This window comes from Spea bombifrons, chromosome 1 (genome assembly GCF_027358695.1).
Source record: "Spea bombifrons isolate aSpeBom1 chromosome 1, aSpeBom1.2.pri, whole genome shotgun sequence".
NCBI classification, from domain to species: domain Eukaryota; kingdom Metazoa; phylum Chordata; class Amphibia; order Anura; family Pelobatidae; genus Spea; species Spea bombifrons.
The window spans coordinates 37,450,855-37,466,346 of record NC_071087.1 but is presented as its reverse complement, the minus strand read 5'-3'; the positions used below and the strand labels follow the sequence as shown (position 1 = coordinate 37,466,346).

The 15,492-nt window shown below is 37.0% G+C and overlaps 1 protein-coding gene across 4 annotated transcripts in view; it reads left to right on the top strand.

The window, feature by feature from the left end:
• The window catches only part of GAB1 (GRB2 associated binding protein 1), a 47,062-nt gene extending 31,570 nt beyond the window's left edge, over positions 1 to 15,492 (top strand). For 2 of the 4 annotated variants that reach the window (XM_053461005.1, XM_053460994.1), the window contains 8 exons: positions 63 to 646; positions 868 to 953; positions 1,753 to 2,056; positions 8,776 to 8,865; positions 9,566 to 9,665; positions 10,264 to 10,387; positions 13,822 to 13,944; positions 14,358 to 15,492. In XM_053461005.1, coding sequence (XP_053316980.1) covers positions 63 to 646; positions 868 to 953; positions 1,753 to 2,056; positions 8,776 to 8,865; positions 9,566 to 9,665; positions 10,264 to 10,387; positions 13,822 to 13,944; positions 14,358 to 14,516 — 1,570 coding nt within the window. In that variant the 3' untranslated portion in view covers positions 14,517 to 15,492. The remainder of the gene's footprint in view (positions 1 to 62; positions 647 to 867; positions 954 to 1,752; positions 2,057 to 8,775; positions 8,866 to 9,565; positions 9,666 to 10,263; positions 10,388 to 13,821; positions 13,945 to 14,357) is intronic. The other 2 variants (XM_053461021.1, XM_053461013.1) reach the window with 1 other exon arrangement.

The window sequence follows — 15,492 nt, the reverse complement described above, 5'->3', positions numbered from 1 at the left end:
CCAATTGGGTTGGAAGCTGTTATTACTACCTAAACATAGTTGCTTGTTATCCTGTGTTCTAGGTCTCATGCTGATTCGGCAAAGTCAACAGCATCGGAAACAGACTGCAACGATAATGTCCCTACTCAAAAAGGAAGCAAGCATTCTGTGAATGGGTATTTCCAGCAGTCCAGTGTTTATGATTCTCCATCCCGCACAGGCTCATCCTCTACCGAGGCCAGTTTTTACAGCCTTCCCCGAAGCTACTCTCAGGACGTTTTACCAAAAGCTGTATCTCCATCTGGCACAGACGGAGATGGGGAATCAAATGTTTTTAATATGTCCGGAGCATCTTTATTGGAAGCTCAGTTTAGAAATCTATCAGTAAGTTATGACATACCGCCGTCTTCGGGAGGTACATACCAGATTCCCAGGACTGTTCCTGAAAGCTCTGTGGGGCACACGTCAACAAAATTAGAGACTGTTTCAAATGTTCCTCCACCCAGACCGCCAAAGCCTTATTATTCATCGGAACGGTCCCCGATTGAACATAATTTTACCCGTACGGCCTCAGAGACTGACAGTAGCTACTGTGTTCCTACATCTGGAATGTCCGCTTCTCGTAGTAATACTGTTTCCTCCTTAGAACTAAATAAATACAGGAAAGGTAAGGACTTTTTATTTTCTTATATTTTGCCAGCATATGTTTTTTAGTCTGTATTAAAATTACATTTTAAGTCGGTAGGTTTAACTGTCATTTAAAATAAGTACAGTTTTTATTTTGTACTCAGGGCAGTTGACTGTTTCAAACACTGTGGGATTCACCAATTTCTTTTATATCTATGCTTTTTCCAGACAAGATGAAATGTTTTATTGTTTATATTTTAGATATGAGTTCCCAAGATTTTTATGATATTCCTCGGCCGTATATCAGCGACAGATCAAGCTCGCTTGAGGGCTTTCACGGCCATTTTGTAAGTAATTGTTGTGTGCCCAAATGATTGAATGTTATTTTTAGCTACGTTTTGAATTGAAACACCATTTGAACTGTAATGACAATAAAACCTCCAAAAAAAACAGCTCATAAGCAGTTGCTGTTCTATTTCTTGTGGAAAAAAGATGTAAAAATATACTGTGTAGCGAATGCTACATTAAGATCTGCAGATCAGTAAATATTTAGGAGCAATTGCCTAGAGACTGAGTCTCATTGATATCCTGAAGGTGTGTGTATATCTATCTATGTATGTATGTATATGTGTGTATGTGTGTGTATATATATATGTATATATATATGTATATATATATATATATATATATATATAATACTACACACAATTATATATAATATATATGCAGTGTTTCTCTGTGTGCTGTGTTATGGGTAGTGGAACAAGCCCTCCATTTTCTATCATGTGGGGGAAGTTCCAGAAGTCTGTATTGGGACAATGGGTAAGACAACCTGAGAGGTCCATGTTTACAATTATTTGTAATATTCATATTGCTGTTTTTTGCAACTCCTGAATGGTAATGACCTCCTACAACACCACCACACAAGTAAATACAATACATTTAGACTCACATATGTTTTCTGCAGCGACACATGTAAAAAAAGACGTATTTACTTTTTACCTTTTATGCTTTTGTTAGAGATTGGTGTTTAATATGCATTACCTATTTCTATGCCAAGTGGCTATCATGTAAGTTTTTGGTTTTTTTTTTATGTAAAATTCCCTTTATCTGACATATATATCGATGTATGTTTTTCCCCCACAGAAAAATAAGAGCATGATGGGTGTGGGAAGTTTCTCAAATGAAGAACTAGATGAAAACTATGTAGCCATGAACCCAAATTCACCTCCTCGGCAGCATTCCAATAGCTGTACTGAACCCATCCAGGAAACCAATTATGTTCCGATGACTCCAGGCACATTTGACTTCTCGTCGTTTGGAATGCAAGTGCCACCTCCAGCACACATGGGTTTCCGGTCCAGTCCAAAGACACCACCAAGGAGGTCTGTGCCTTCTACAGACTGCGGACCCCCTCCGGTGGATCGCAACCTTAAACCAGACAGGAAAGGTAAGCTGGGGTATCAGAAAGAACTCCTGCTGCAGCTGCTGCCTGTACAGAGCAATACCGCTACCTACTGCTAACCGTGTAACCTGCTTTCTGTAAACAAACTAAAGACTCTAAAGTGTGTGCTTGGAAAAGGTACCTCAAGCCATTAGAGGCAAAAAGAAATGTACATTTTAAATAAAAACTGCACTGGCCTTTATTATGCAAAAACTTTGAGATGTTTGCTGTTTTCCTTTGTAGATTTACGACTTTACCAATTTCTGAACACATAGGCAGTTTTGGGGATTCGGTAAACAATTCTTGTATTGTAATAAAACAAAAAACCGCAATATCCGCTTTAGTGTAAAAACAAAAACAGCTCAAGAAAGTCACGTTGCACACATCCTAACGTTTCACATGGCAAAAGAGGGGCGTTTTCTTTTGTTTTGACAAACCTTTTCATGTGACTTTGTGATCTATCGATGTTTATGTAACAATGTCACTTTAAAAACCTGTTTTCTACTCTCGTTATTGTGGGTTTTAGGGATGTAGAGCTCTGTGATAAACACAGATCTACCAAATTTTGCGAGCTCCCCGAAGACATGTACACAGGGATTTGGGGGACAAAGAGGGGACTGTCCCTCCTAAAGAGATACACTAGGGTATGACATTGGCCCAGTTCTTAATTGGGTGTACCATCATGATAGAAATTTGTCTTAGTTGGACAATAAATGAACACTACAATGGCTTTACAAAATCCCAAAATTACAATTTAGGTGATACATGAATGCAGATCTGAGATATAGGTAAATACATATACACATTTACTGTGTAAAAATAACTACTGCTGTTTTGTCTCACTATGTGATACAGGTAGCTTAACCCCTAAATATAGATTTGATCAACCAGATGGTCAGAGACTTAAGTGTAATGTATGAAACTATACTTTACCAAGAGAGTGGTATATAAGTGGAACATTCTCCCAGCAAAATGGGTAGAGGTTAATACAGCAAGGGAATTTAAGCCGAAGTAAAATAGCCATATTCCTATCTCATGCATGAGACGAGATCAGGGCTCATTAAAGTCGGTTCAGAGCAGGGGGAAATACAGACTAGATTGGCCATATATTTATATGTATAAATAAGGAAGCATTGCCAAACCTAACCTACTGTACATCCACCAGACAAGCCTAAAGACTTGTTCCTCCACAGAAATCATATAGTGCAAGGGATTCTAGGTGGGTATATGTAAATCACTTTAACAACGAACGCCTCTTTTTGTGCCATTTTGTTCCCTAAATTCTGTAAACCTACCGGTCATTTTTCATTCTAACCTGTTATTGACCACATTACATGTTGCCTACTGATAAACAAATGGGTCTTCCAAAAATCCTTTGTAAGCCATCAAGGGCAGTTGGAAAGCATTGAATCTGGAGATCCACTCGCAATATTCTTTATAATTTCCATGTCAAAATTATAATATTGATCTTATAATCACTACAAAAGGAAACTGCAACCATTTTTAATCTGTTAATTACCTGCACATGAGTCAATTTTACATGTTTACTCGATTAATACCATAATGAGGCTTTTGCAAAACCTCTATTATGTTTTTTTTTTAATATCCTAGTTACCAGAAAGAAATTTCTCAAACGAAAATTAACATTTTGAATAACACACCTGTCCAAATATATGGACATATTAAAATATATATTTTGTATTATCTTTGGAATGCGGGTAGGCGGTCCCGCTGACATTGGTGGGCAGTCGGCTGATGGTGGGCAAGGCTAGCCCCACACAAAGGAAAACTGGCCATGGTTGAAGGGGAAGTGGGCGCAGAGTGGGGCGTGCCACAACACCACTCCTGCAACCCAGAGTTTCTCTGTGGTGACCTGGAGAAGCAGAGCTTCCCTCGGAATCTCTGGGAGAACCGCGTAGAGTTCCTATGGATGGTACTTGGTGTGTATGGAGACAGAATGTTTCTGACCCAGGGCAGTGCCCCCAGCCGCCCCCTACCACTTACCACCTTGGCCAAAGTCCTCCATGCTTTTTCATACTGTGTATATGGGACGGTCACAAGGGAAATCTCTGATCTCCCCAAACGGCCCGAATTGACGTGGCATGCTGCTTTAATTTATGCATCTGCTGCCGCCTTAGGCCTCGTCGGCCTAGGCGAGAATACACCGCTGCATACATGGATCGCTCTGAGCACTGAATGGTGCACATTAAGGCAGGGATTGAGAGGAAAAAGCATAGTGGCTAAAACACTATGAAATTATGTAAATCTACAGTTTGCTGTCCCTGTCACCTCCATTAAAGAAGAATGCATGTTAAAAGTACTTTTAATATAAATTCTTCGAATCAAAAAAAAGCAACTTACCAGACCTAGAAGTTGCAGGCCTTTTGCTACAGCTGCCCTCCTCCTCCGTGGTCTGACATTTCTTGCCACCTATTGGTTGCTTGAAGCAGGTGACATCCAAAAAACAATGGGGTCTATTCGCTAAAGGAGTTGTTGTTGTTTCAGCTCCTTGACTTTATTATGAAGCTCCAATCAGCTGTTGTAGTTAAAGTGCGGCTGGCCCTGAATAATGTACAGTTAATTCTGTGAGATTTCTTCAAAGTCTCCTCGCCTATTAAACATTACAATGTTGATGGCCGGCTCACCCTCTTGCTGGAGAAACCTGTGAGTGTTGGCCCATCATAAGGAATGATGAAGAAAGAGAATTAAAACCACAATTCAGCTGCCAACTCTCCCTTTAGTGAATAAGCCCCAATGATTGCTTCTCGGTTGCAATGGATGTGGTTTACATGCGTGTGTTTAGAAACTTTGGAATAGGAAAACCTACTCAGAGTTGTTTGGATTAAAACAACAGAACTAGTTCTTTGCAACTAGAATATTTGGATTAATGCAGCTGCAAACATACTCATCTGAATCATAGTTCATTTTTATATTCTTGGCAATCCCAAGCATTGGGACTGCGGATGCAGTGAATGTACGTTACACCAAATGCGAACTGCAGTTGGAATACAAACACACACTCTGTAACCTACTTTTTTCTTTTAATAAAAGCTAACTGGATCTATTCAGAGATTGATTTGGGGTAACCTGAAATATTTGGACATTTTTTTTGTTTCTAAATTGTTAGCTTGGATTTTTGGATCTAGTATGAACTTTAATCAAATTTGTTTCAAAAATAATATTAACTAAACTAAACTTTTTTATATCAATAAACCTACATTTCAAGTTACCACTTGGTTTTGTGCTGTGGTTTAGATACTATTGGATTTATTATTTTTTTACCCTTTAAAGGAATTGTTTTGCTTTAAGGATAAGTGGAACTCCTGGCCTGTTTGCGGTCCTTGGTGACGGGAGTTGTGCAGGGCTGCAATAGAGCCATTGTCCAGTCAGGACAACAGAACTCAAATACTCTTACTGATATTTTGCCAAGTTGCATTGTGTAATTACATTTATACGGAAAAGCCCTTGTAAATGTCTTTTCTAACACCTTTTGTTTGGCATTTTGTAAAATGCAGCAAACATTAACCACTTGACGACAATTGACGCTACAGGCACATCACGCGCAAACATTCAGTTAACGACAATGAACATGCCAGGACCGTCATGGCTTTAATCGGTATTAGAAAGTGAAATATGTTTGCTTTCTTCACCCAAACAGCGTTGCTGTAATGTCTCGATGTTGAGGCATTCAGCAACACCGAGACCGGCACCAAGTCTGGCCCCTCCCGGGATATAAACATCTGCCGTACACTGTTTTTAGTCAAATGTTTAAACATCAGTGGTGTCGCTGAAATGGCTCGATAGCGAGGCATTCAGCAACCCCGAACACCCACCCCAGGATGCACTGTGACTGCTCTGGAGAGGGGTCACAACCGCCACTGCGGCAGATTTTGCGTCGCCAAAGTTTCCTAGATTGTCTCTCCATCACTCCAGAGCCTCCTGAGAACTCTGGCTCCCCTTGCAGGTTGAATACAGGTACTGCAATCAATCATGCAAGTCAATAGAGCCCAGCTTTCTAATAACATTGTGATTAGTAAAATAAACTGCCAAAAAATAAACTATTATATATATTTATGAGCAAGTCATAAAATTAGTGGTATATGTCATGGAAAATGTTAAATGCCCATGGGGTGTGTCCTTTAAAAAAAAAAAAATGTATGGTTTGATGGGGTAAATTGAATTGGCCGGGTTCAACAATGTCCCAGTTAACACAGGGGGCAGGATGACCACATGTCAAATTTCATGTGTGGCCTTTTAGCTCCCAAACAACCTGACACCCCGCCATGCATGGGTTTATCACTGTACCCAGGAGATGCTGCTGAAGACATATTGGTGTGGTGTGACAGTGACGTATACCAGGACCTGTAAATTCATACCTGAAGTAAAATGTGTGTAATAAATAAATAAAACGCAAAAAATGACTACCACAAAGTTTGACAAAGACTGGTGGTAGAATTAGTGCATGGAAAGAGTTAAAATACTAAATGGTTTTGAAATAGCTGAACGCTACTTGTACTTATTGCCCCATAACATGCAGAAAAAAGCAAATAAACATAAAAACATTGGGTATTTCTAAACTCAGGACAAATAGCAGAATTTATTAGCAGTTTTTTTCATTAGTTTTTATAAATAAGTAAAAGTCAGTCCTTTTTTTTCCCCCTCAATTTTTTACAATATTTGATTTTTTTTTTTTCATCTAAAGACACCACTTCTTGTCCTGAAAAAAAAAAATATATAACTTGTGTGGGTTCAAAAAAATGTTAAAGAAGAAAATTACAGCTAAGCACCGCAAAAATGTTAAAACCATTGTCACAAAGGGGTTAAATGCAAAGAAGATTCTATATAATAAGTCAATTTGAAAGTAGATCTACATCCCCCTGTCACATAGAGTGGAAAAATGTAAATTTCATTTTATTCATACCTAAACAATCTAAGTATATTACTTAGATTGTTTATAATGTTTATCACATACATTATTTGTATATGCTAACATGGTAGTTTTAAAACACGGCAACTGCAGTAGTTGGGTAATTACTCAAACAGTTTATTTGATGGAAACTTTCACTAATTGTTTTAAACCAGATTAGTCCTGCTAATTTTTATAAAAGCCAGAAATTTTTAAAACGGATTAGCTTTTTTTAGCGTTCGACATTAAAGAATACTTAGTAACTGGGGGATTTGACCGATTTAAATTTGCAATATACTTTCGTTATTCCTGCTCTAGAAGCTATTTTCGTATTGATTTCTGAAAGATATTAGTGTGCAAAACATGTCTTGGATATGTCAACATAGTTTGAAGACTTTAATGCTATTGATTTGTTATGGAAATGCAGGCTAACATCAATTAAAATCTGTGGCAATGTGTCTGTAAAATATGATAGGAGGCTCTCTGATTCTTCTAAATGGCTGCCGCAGTATTGCATACTCAAGACATTATACAGTGTATAATATCTTGAGAGTATGCAATACTGCGTGACGCGTCTATGTTCTTAAATTGTGAGACCCTGTTGGAATGTTTCGGATTGTGTGTGGACCTGTTCTAACTCGGGTAACGCTGTAGCTCCCTATCTTTAAAACTGACCCACGTCAGATATTGCCATCATATTTTTTATAGTTTCATGGTAATCCGTTTCATTAAAGCCGAGGGACAATTTATTTTCTACCTACTGGAGATGTAGGTTAAGGCATACATTTTGACATCTATTTATAAGGCAGTTATTACTTTTCCAATATGGAAAAAGATGAAGAGCATTCATAACCGCTGAGGGTTTTTTCTTTTTTTAAGTTCAAGATACAACCTCTGAGGTCCCAGAAACCATACTTTACATCTGTATCGGCCCAATAAAGGGAACACCCTACTTTCAGTCTTTGTTGATAGCACATTTTTTGTTTTGGAAGCTGTCAGTGTAGAGAGGTGACTTATCGTATGACTCAATTTCCCACCTTGAGGTTTATTTCCCTTATTCTCACCCAGCTATATATGCAGCTTAACTGTAAGGGACAGTTGGGATGGATTAAGTATGCAGATCTTTAATAAAAGTAACTTCATACCTTTCCCCATGGTATACACATGGCGAGGTTTTAATACATTATATATATTAATATGTAATACACATACGCATACTTAATACACGCTATTGTGCCTAGGCCATAGGCGCGGTCTTGCTCGGTTTGTACAAACTGTCTGCTTGGAGGGATCATGGTTTGATGGGGAGATCCGCGTCATGAGTTTTTGGGTCATATTTCTAATTTCCTGCTTTTGGCACTTTGCAGAAATCGCCCAAAGCTCCATCACCATTCAAAACCTTAAATGCCAAGACAGAATACTATTTTAGCTATTCCTTAAAAATAAAAAATACGAGATATATTTAACATTATAGAAGGTTAATTTATTAAAATATGCAGAGTAAGCATATGTTTTTAGCCTGCACCTATGGTTGTTGGGGGCCACAAGACTGCAATTGTTAATTTTCATTTTATGTCTTGTCTCCTTCTTTTTTGCTTGCTTGAGACAAGCTTATGGCATGCAGTATGTTTTTATTTTCATTTTGGTGCTTATACATTTAACACGAGACCAGCTTAGCTGTAAGAACAGGGGGCTTTCGCTGTTACAATTAACCATGCTGTGTTGCCTGGAGTCCGCTGCTTTCAATGCAGAATTCCATTTTTTTCCAGAAAAAAAAAAACAAAACATTTTATTAAAAAGTCTTCTTTTTGCCAATTAGGTCAGAGCCCTAAAATTTTAAGACCTAAACCTCATGGTTTAGAGCGAACTGATTCACAAACCATAGGTGACTTTACCACCAGAAGAAAGGGTATGTATTTAGATCTCCACACTATTTTCTTATCTATAGTAATGCTTTTAATGGACGGAAGAAATATTGCATTGTGTGAACTATTTATATAAGTGTATTACTGTACAGTGTTTTATGTATTATATGCCCTAAATCTACTACTCAAATATTTATATTTAGATAGGTATATAAAGTTGCCCATTAGTTATAAAGTTTAACAGTAACACAGTAAAGAAAATGTAAATGTCCACCATGCATACTAATATTCTTACAATGAATTGTTGTGTTGACATCGAGTTATGCCTCTGCTGTCTGTTCTTGAGATTACTCCTTGTTCATCATTGTTGTTAATGGTTGTATCTAGAGATTTCTCTAGCCAATATGTCCTCTTTACTTCGCACACCTGCATAATGGATGCCAATTACATTTTGGTGATAAAATATTTCAGGGTCATACGATTTATTTCTGTCAAAAAAAGCACATGGTATTTTTTTAAGCAATGAGGTCCAGTGACCCACACATCCTATATGGTGTTCAAAAGCAAGTATTTGCAGGGTCTGGGTCTTTGTGTTTTTTTTTTTTTTTTTAAATCAATGCTTTATGTGGGTTAAACATCGTTAAACGTTCGTAAGATTGACGTAAATACCGAGTTGTCTGTATACAAAAGCATAAGTAAACCAAAGTAAATAAAACAATTGTTTTTCTATTTATTGGCATACAGCAAAGCCAGCACCATTGGAAATCAAGCCTTTACCCGAGTGGGAAGAATTGCACATGCAGACTCCAGTGCGTTCTCCTGTCACTCGAAGCTTTACACGAGAGTAAGTATTTAAATTTAATTTTACAAGTATTTTCTATTGTTCTATATTCTATAGTTTCTATTTTACAATGTCCACGTTGGAATGCTGCCTTCTCTATTTTTTAAAATGTTCAGGGGTTATGTGGTGTTAATATGTGACTTCCTTGTAGAACATAGATTGCCATTTTTTTAAAAAAACAAAAAATACTAGATTACTACCATTTTCTTTTGGATTATCAGAAACATGTATATGTACTTAAAGTTGATCGGCCCCTCAGTCATCAAGCCACTTATAGGCAACCTGCTGCATATTCCCAAACCTATTTAAGGACAAGGCAAGTTATTATTGTTTCTCAGGGCATGGCACACAGAATCCCACACTGGGATTTTGGATGTAGGCATTACAAGGAGTACAGTACAGGCTTCTGTCTGCTTATAGCTAAGAACGTATAGGAATTGGTGTTTTCCTTTAAGTGTCCTAGTGTCGGCAGGCATGACTGGAGTTGCTTCTCCTGTATCGGAATATAGCGGGTTTGTTAACTTTTGGTGCTGTTTAATGTTGAAACATAAAATGTTTTTTTTTTTGATTCGCTGTTTGTAAAATAACTACTGGTAATTAGCTCCTCCAGGTTCCCTATGCCTCCCAGACCGGATTCGGTTCATAGCACAGCTTCCAGCAGTGACTCGCAGGACAGTGAAGAAAACTATGTAGCCATGAACCCCAGTCTGTCCAATGAAGACCCAGTATGTAAAATCTACGTCTTAACTAAACCCTTCACACGCTTCCCTGTCTCCATACTCCTCAACGTCATACATAGCTTGTCTTTTCAACTTTCACACTACGATTTGCTTTTTTTGTTTTTCTTCCTTTTCAAGGAATCTTTAACAGTGCACTGTTTTAATTGATGTAATATGTAGAAAGAACATTACATAATCAATGATTCATATATATGTGTGTGTGTGTATATGTATGTATATATATGTATATGTATGTATATGTATATATATATGTATATGTATGTATATGTATATATATGTATGTATATGTATATATATATATGTATATGTATGTATATGTATATATATATATATGTATGTATATGTATATATGTATATGTGTATATATATATATGTATGTATGTATATATATATATATATATATATATATATGTATGTGTGTGTGTAATATAATCTGGGTACAATGTAGTATTTTAGGGTAGCTTATCCATGAGGTATTTTTATAATCGAATAAAGAAAAAACTGTGTAATTATGATAGCATGTGGTTTCACACAATAAATGTGTAAACTACCAGTACTATTGCAATATAAAAAATAATTATAATAATTGAGGTAAAATTTACTGCATGTATCCAGCTGAATTATAACTTGATGTTACCATTGCCACAAATTTTTCCACCTTAAAATTATTGTCTGTGAATGACAAAGGCAGCTAAAAAAAAAACTGAACACCACAACAATGAATGTGAGGAACACACAAAGCATACATCCAAACACAAAACTTGAAATATAGTGTGTTTAGTTTGAACGGTAGCGTTTCAAAAACCAAAGCAGGAAATACTTTATGGTTACTTAAGGTATCAATGAAAGACTCTTTTGCCATAACTTAATTACTATCTATATTTTGTGTTTTTATTCTTTATTACTTTTTTCCAAATGGTTTTGGAGCTATTTACTTTAACCCCATAAGGACAAAGTTAGTTTTACAATCAAGGAAGGAAGGAAGGAAGGATCTTTGGCTTAACCGTAGCTCTGTCTCTTTCCTTGTCTGTCTCCCTCTCTTTCTCTCTTTTCATTACCCAGACATTGCCCTACATCTTTTTACCCCAGCTGCTCCTTTACACACTTGTTTTTTTATTTATACTTTGGGCAGCAAATGGAAATGTAAATGTAAATTTTATATACCTACTAGGATGTTTATTTGAGATGTTCAGTCACATTTTTGCATTTCTTTTTCTTGTTTCTTATTATTTTGTTTATTTTTGCACTTTTCTTCATCGGACATCCGTACAATATGCCTAGAGAATCCCTGGTTTTGCTTGTAGACTCCAAGGATTTCTTTTGTAACAGAACGCCTGTTGACATGACATCACAGGGGTTTATCCCTACAGTCAATCACTTGTGCCGAAGTGTCTAAGAATATTTTCTGCTGGGTGGCTGGTATTCCCTTCCCACACTAAGGGACTGGAGGCTCTTCCAGTGTAGAAAAGGATATAGACGCATATCTTTTCTTCATTATTCGTTTAGATGAATATTCAATTTACAACAATAGATAAAACTAACTATATTACTTTATTCTCCCAGAAGTATTGGGGCTTTGGCTTGATAAGCCAATAATTTAACTATATGACATGGAGATAAAGAACTAGGTGGGTGAGTGTACAAAATCTGGTGGATTCAAGAAGTTAAAAGCAAAGTTGTCAATTGAGATGTGGTTTCAATTCCCCCAGCAGCACTTTTCATTGTGAAGGGCCACCAGTAGCTATTTTTTTTCTAACAGGAAGGGCTGTGTTGGCACTGCGTAATTCAATGTCATCATAATGTATAGAGGTGAAGTACAACATAGATGAGAGAGAGTGGTGGTCTATAGATTTGTCCACTGTGCATTTCTGTAGAGCAAGATACTCTACACTGTGTAGGTATGCATATATGTGTCTGAATACTGTCAAATGTTAGGAAGATTTGTATCTTAAACCACTTGTGGTCTTTTCTGGTTCCATTTCTTTAAAATCTTGCAATAGTAGAGCAATTTGTACTTCTGAGTAATGCATTTCAAAAGTAACTGATTGCTTGCGTCTCATTTCTTCTTTTTTCCTTGTGTTATAAATAATTGACATATCCTTGTTGAATTATTCATGCACGCAATGATCTTTCATGTGAAAATGAATGCTAGATTAGATGAGGCGCTTTGTAATTACTGTCCATCCTGAGGAAGGGTCCATACTCTTTACCTGCTTCTATGAGTTCTAATTTACATTCTCTTACATGGCAGCTCTGACTATTTCCACTCCAAGTCGGCTTGAGAATCTTGGCCTTTTTCGTTTCCTCCTGATAACTGCTTCCGTCTGTCTTCCTTCTTTTTCTTTATTTTTTAGAGAAGAGTCCTTCTATTGTACTCTCCCCATAACACCTGTTAAGAGGGAGGGATCGGGCTGGGAAAGAATTGAGGAGGTGAGGTTTAGAAAATTAATAGAAAAAAAAATCCAGAAAATAAATAGCTTGTACATTGCTGCAGTCTGTTGGCATTTTAGAAATGTCAACACTTAATTCGGGAGGAGTAAGCCACCATTGTGGTGTCTCTAGGCAACTTTTAGAAGATATGTGCGTCTTGAAGAACTGTATGTAAAAAGTAGGTGTTGAAGGTATTTTCCATTGCATTTACCGAAACAAAAATTCTGAGAGCAGCAAAACAGACCAGAACTTGATACATACAGAAATGTGCGATGTTTACGAAAACAGCACACTAACATGTTTAACCCCTTAAGGACAATGGGCGGTCCCTAAACCCAATGAAAACAATGCATTTTGAGCCCGTACGTGAGACTTTCATAATTTTTACCAGTTGAAGAATACATACTATGTACTTACATAGTATTTTAATATGTATTCTATGCTAATGGGCTTGCATGGGACACTGGAGTACCAATTATTCCCTGAAAGAAAATGTGGATGTGCCAACATTAAAAAGTTATTTACTGGAAATTTTTAGGAGTTCAACAGTAGTAGGAATTCAGCCTCATAAGTGTGGTGTGCATTATTATTATTATTATCTTTTATTTATATAGCGCCAACAATTTACGCAGTGCTTATCACAATGAAATAAGTGATGTACAACAATAGAACTTGGGGGTATTTCAGGCAGTCTGCAGGTGACTAAGATTAGGGATTTTCTTATGATCTGGGTGGGTTTGGCTTGGCTCACAAACAAGCATGCAATCAGCCTTCTTTTGTGTCTCACCAACCTGTACCTACTTTTGTAGAAACCGTGCACCCTCTGTTACACCCTGTAACCTGCCTCAATCCATCCCATTGTTTTACCTATAAACCTTTTACAGTTTAATCTGTCGCTTTTTACTTTGCGTTGCGTTTTTTTTTTCTTGTTTGTCATTTCACATTGCAGACTTTCTTGACTGTCTGATGTGATGTTATTGATATTTCAGGGATTATTTGGGAGCAGCAGTCTTGACGGTGGGAACAGTCCCCTAGTAAAGCCTAAAGGAGACAAGCAGGTGGAGTACTTGGACTTGGATCTAGACTCTGGAAAATTAACACCACCAAGAAAGGTATGTGACAAAAATGAGCAAAGGTTAGAAATAGACCATCTCAATATTACAACGTTAACATCCTTAAGATTTAGCACAAATTTGTTCCACTGTCTGCATTAAATTACTAATCCTATCTCAGTTACAATTAGAACTGCCTATTTGCAACAGACATTTTGTCGCTCCAGATTATAGAACGGTATAGAACGACATAAGATCGCAGGTACAGTTTTTAGTTTTTAGGAACTTTTTGGCACTTAGTAAATATGTTTGTGATTTTGTTAATTAAACTGTCAGCAGTGCTCATCTGAGGGAATCCTAAAAGCCTGCATTGTTGAGGATTGGAACAGAGGATAAATTACATGGCTTGTGTTGAAGACGTTTCAGGACAAGTGAAATGAAAACGTAGTAATTTTTATTTTTGTTTTCTGCAGAAGAAAATCAGCGATTCTGGGAGCATTGCTGCTGATGAAAAAGTGGATTATGTTGTAGTGGACAAACAGAAAACTATTGCGCTGCAAAACACTAGAAGAGCATGGACTGATGGGAGACAGTCTACTGAGTCTGAAACTCCAACCAAGAGCTTAAAGTGAACATTTCCAAATGCAGCTGGCAGTTGTGTTGAGTTTTAGGAAGGCACGACGTAATGCCCTCCATACTATTTGGAAATATGGAACACTTCAGATGGATCAGTGAGACAAAAATGAAACTGTGCACCATGCCATCTGCAACACTCAGACCATGTATATGATGTATGATATGAAAACTTACTGTCTCACAAGAACCATATGTTTAACACATTTAGCCATGTTTTGTAGTATTACTATGTTTATGCACTTTTTGCGGTTCAAACAATGGTTCTTGTGCCTAACACCCTAACCCCTTTTTTTTTTTTTATTAATTTTCTTGCTTGAATTTTATTTGCATTTCTTCTCCTTTTGCACACTATTACTAGCTGTTATCTGTTCAGACCCCCTAATACCAGAAAAGGCCACTTGCTATATATTGACCTCGTGTGGCTTAAACACCTGTACATAGTGTACTTTCACAAAGGGCAGTAGTAAGTAGTGTGTGTTTTAATATATTTTAGGGTTTCATTTTTGAATGCTGTTATGACAGTGTCATTTTTCAATCCTCAGGCATGGCCAGACTTTGTAGAGGGGTTGGTCATTCATGTCTAGATTTGGAATGTTAACTGTGATATTAACAAATTTCAAAGTCATCTGCTCAGCTCTAGAAGGAACTCTTCCTCACCTTTTTTAACTGACTGCGTGATTACAATTATGTTCAGAATCTTCTTGAAATGTAAACGTATATCTTGTTTTTAAGAGTGCTTTTATTTCTCTCATCTCCAAATGTAATACTTGGAGGGCGTAGGGCTGGTGCGCTTTAAACAGCATTTAAAAAAAAAAAAGTGATATACTGATGAATTAATGATCAACTTTAAACAACTTGTCGGAAACAGTTTCATGGTTTTACACATGAAACATTCAGTGATGACGTAAAGCTAAAAACTGTAATATTTAACTAAAAAAATGTAATTATGAAAATGTTGCCTTGAGCAATTTA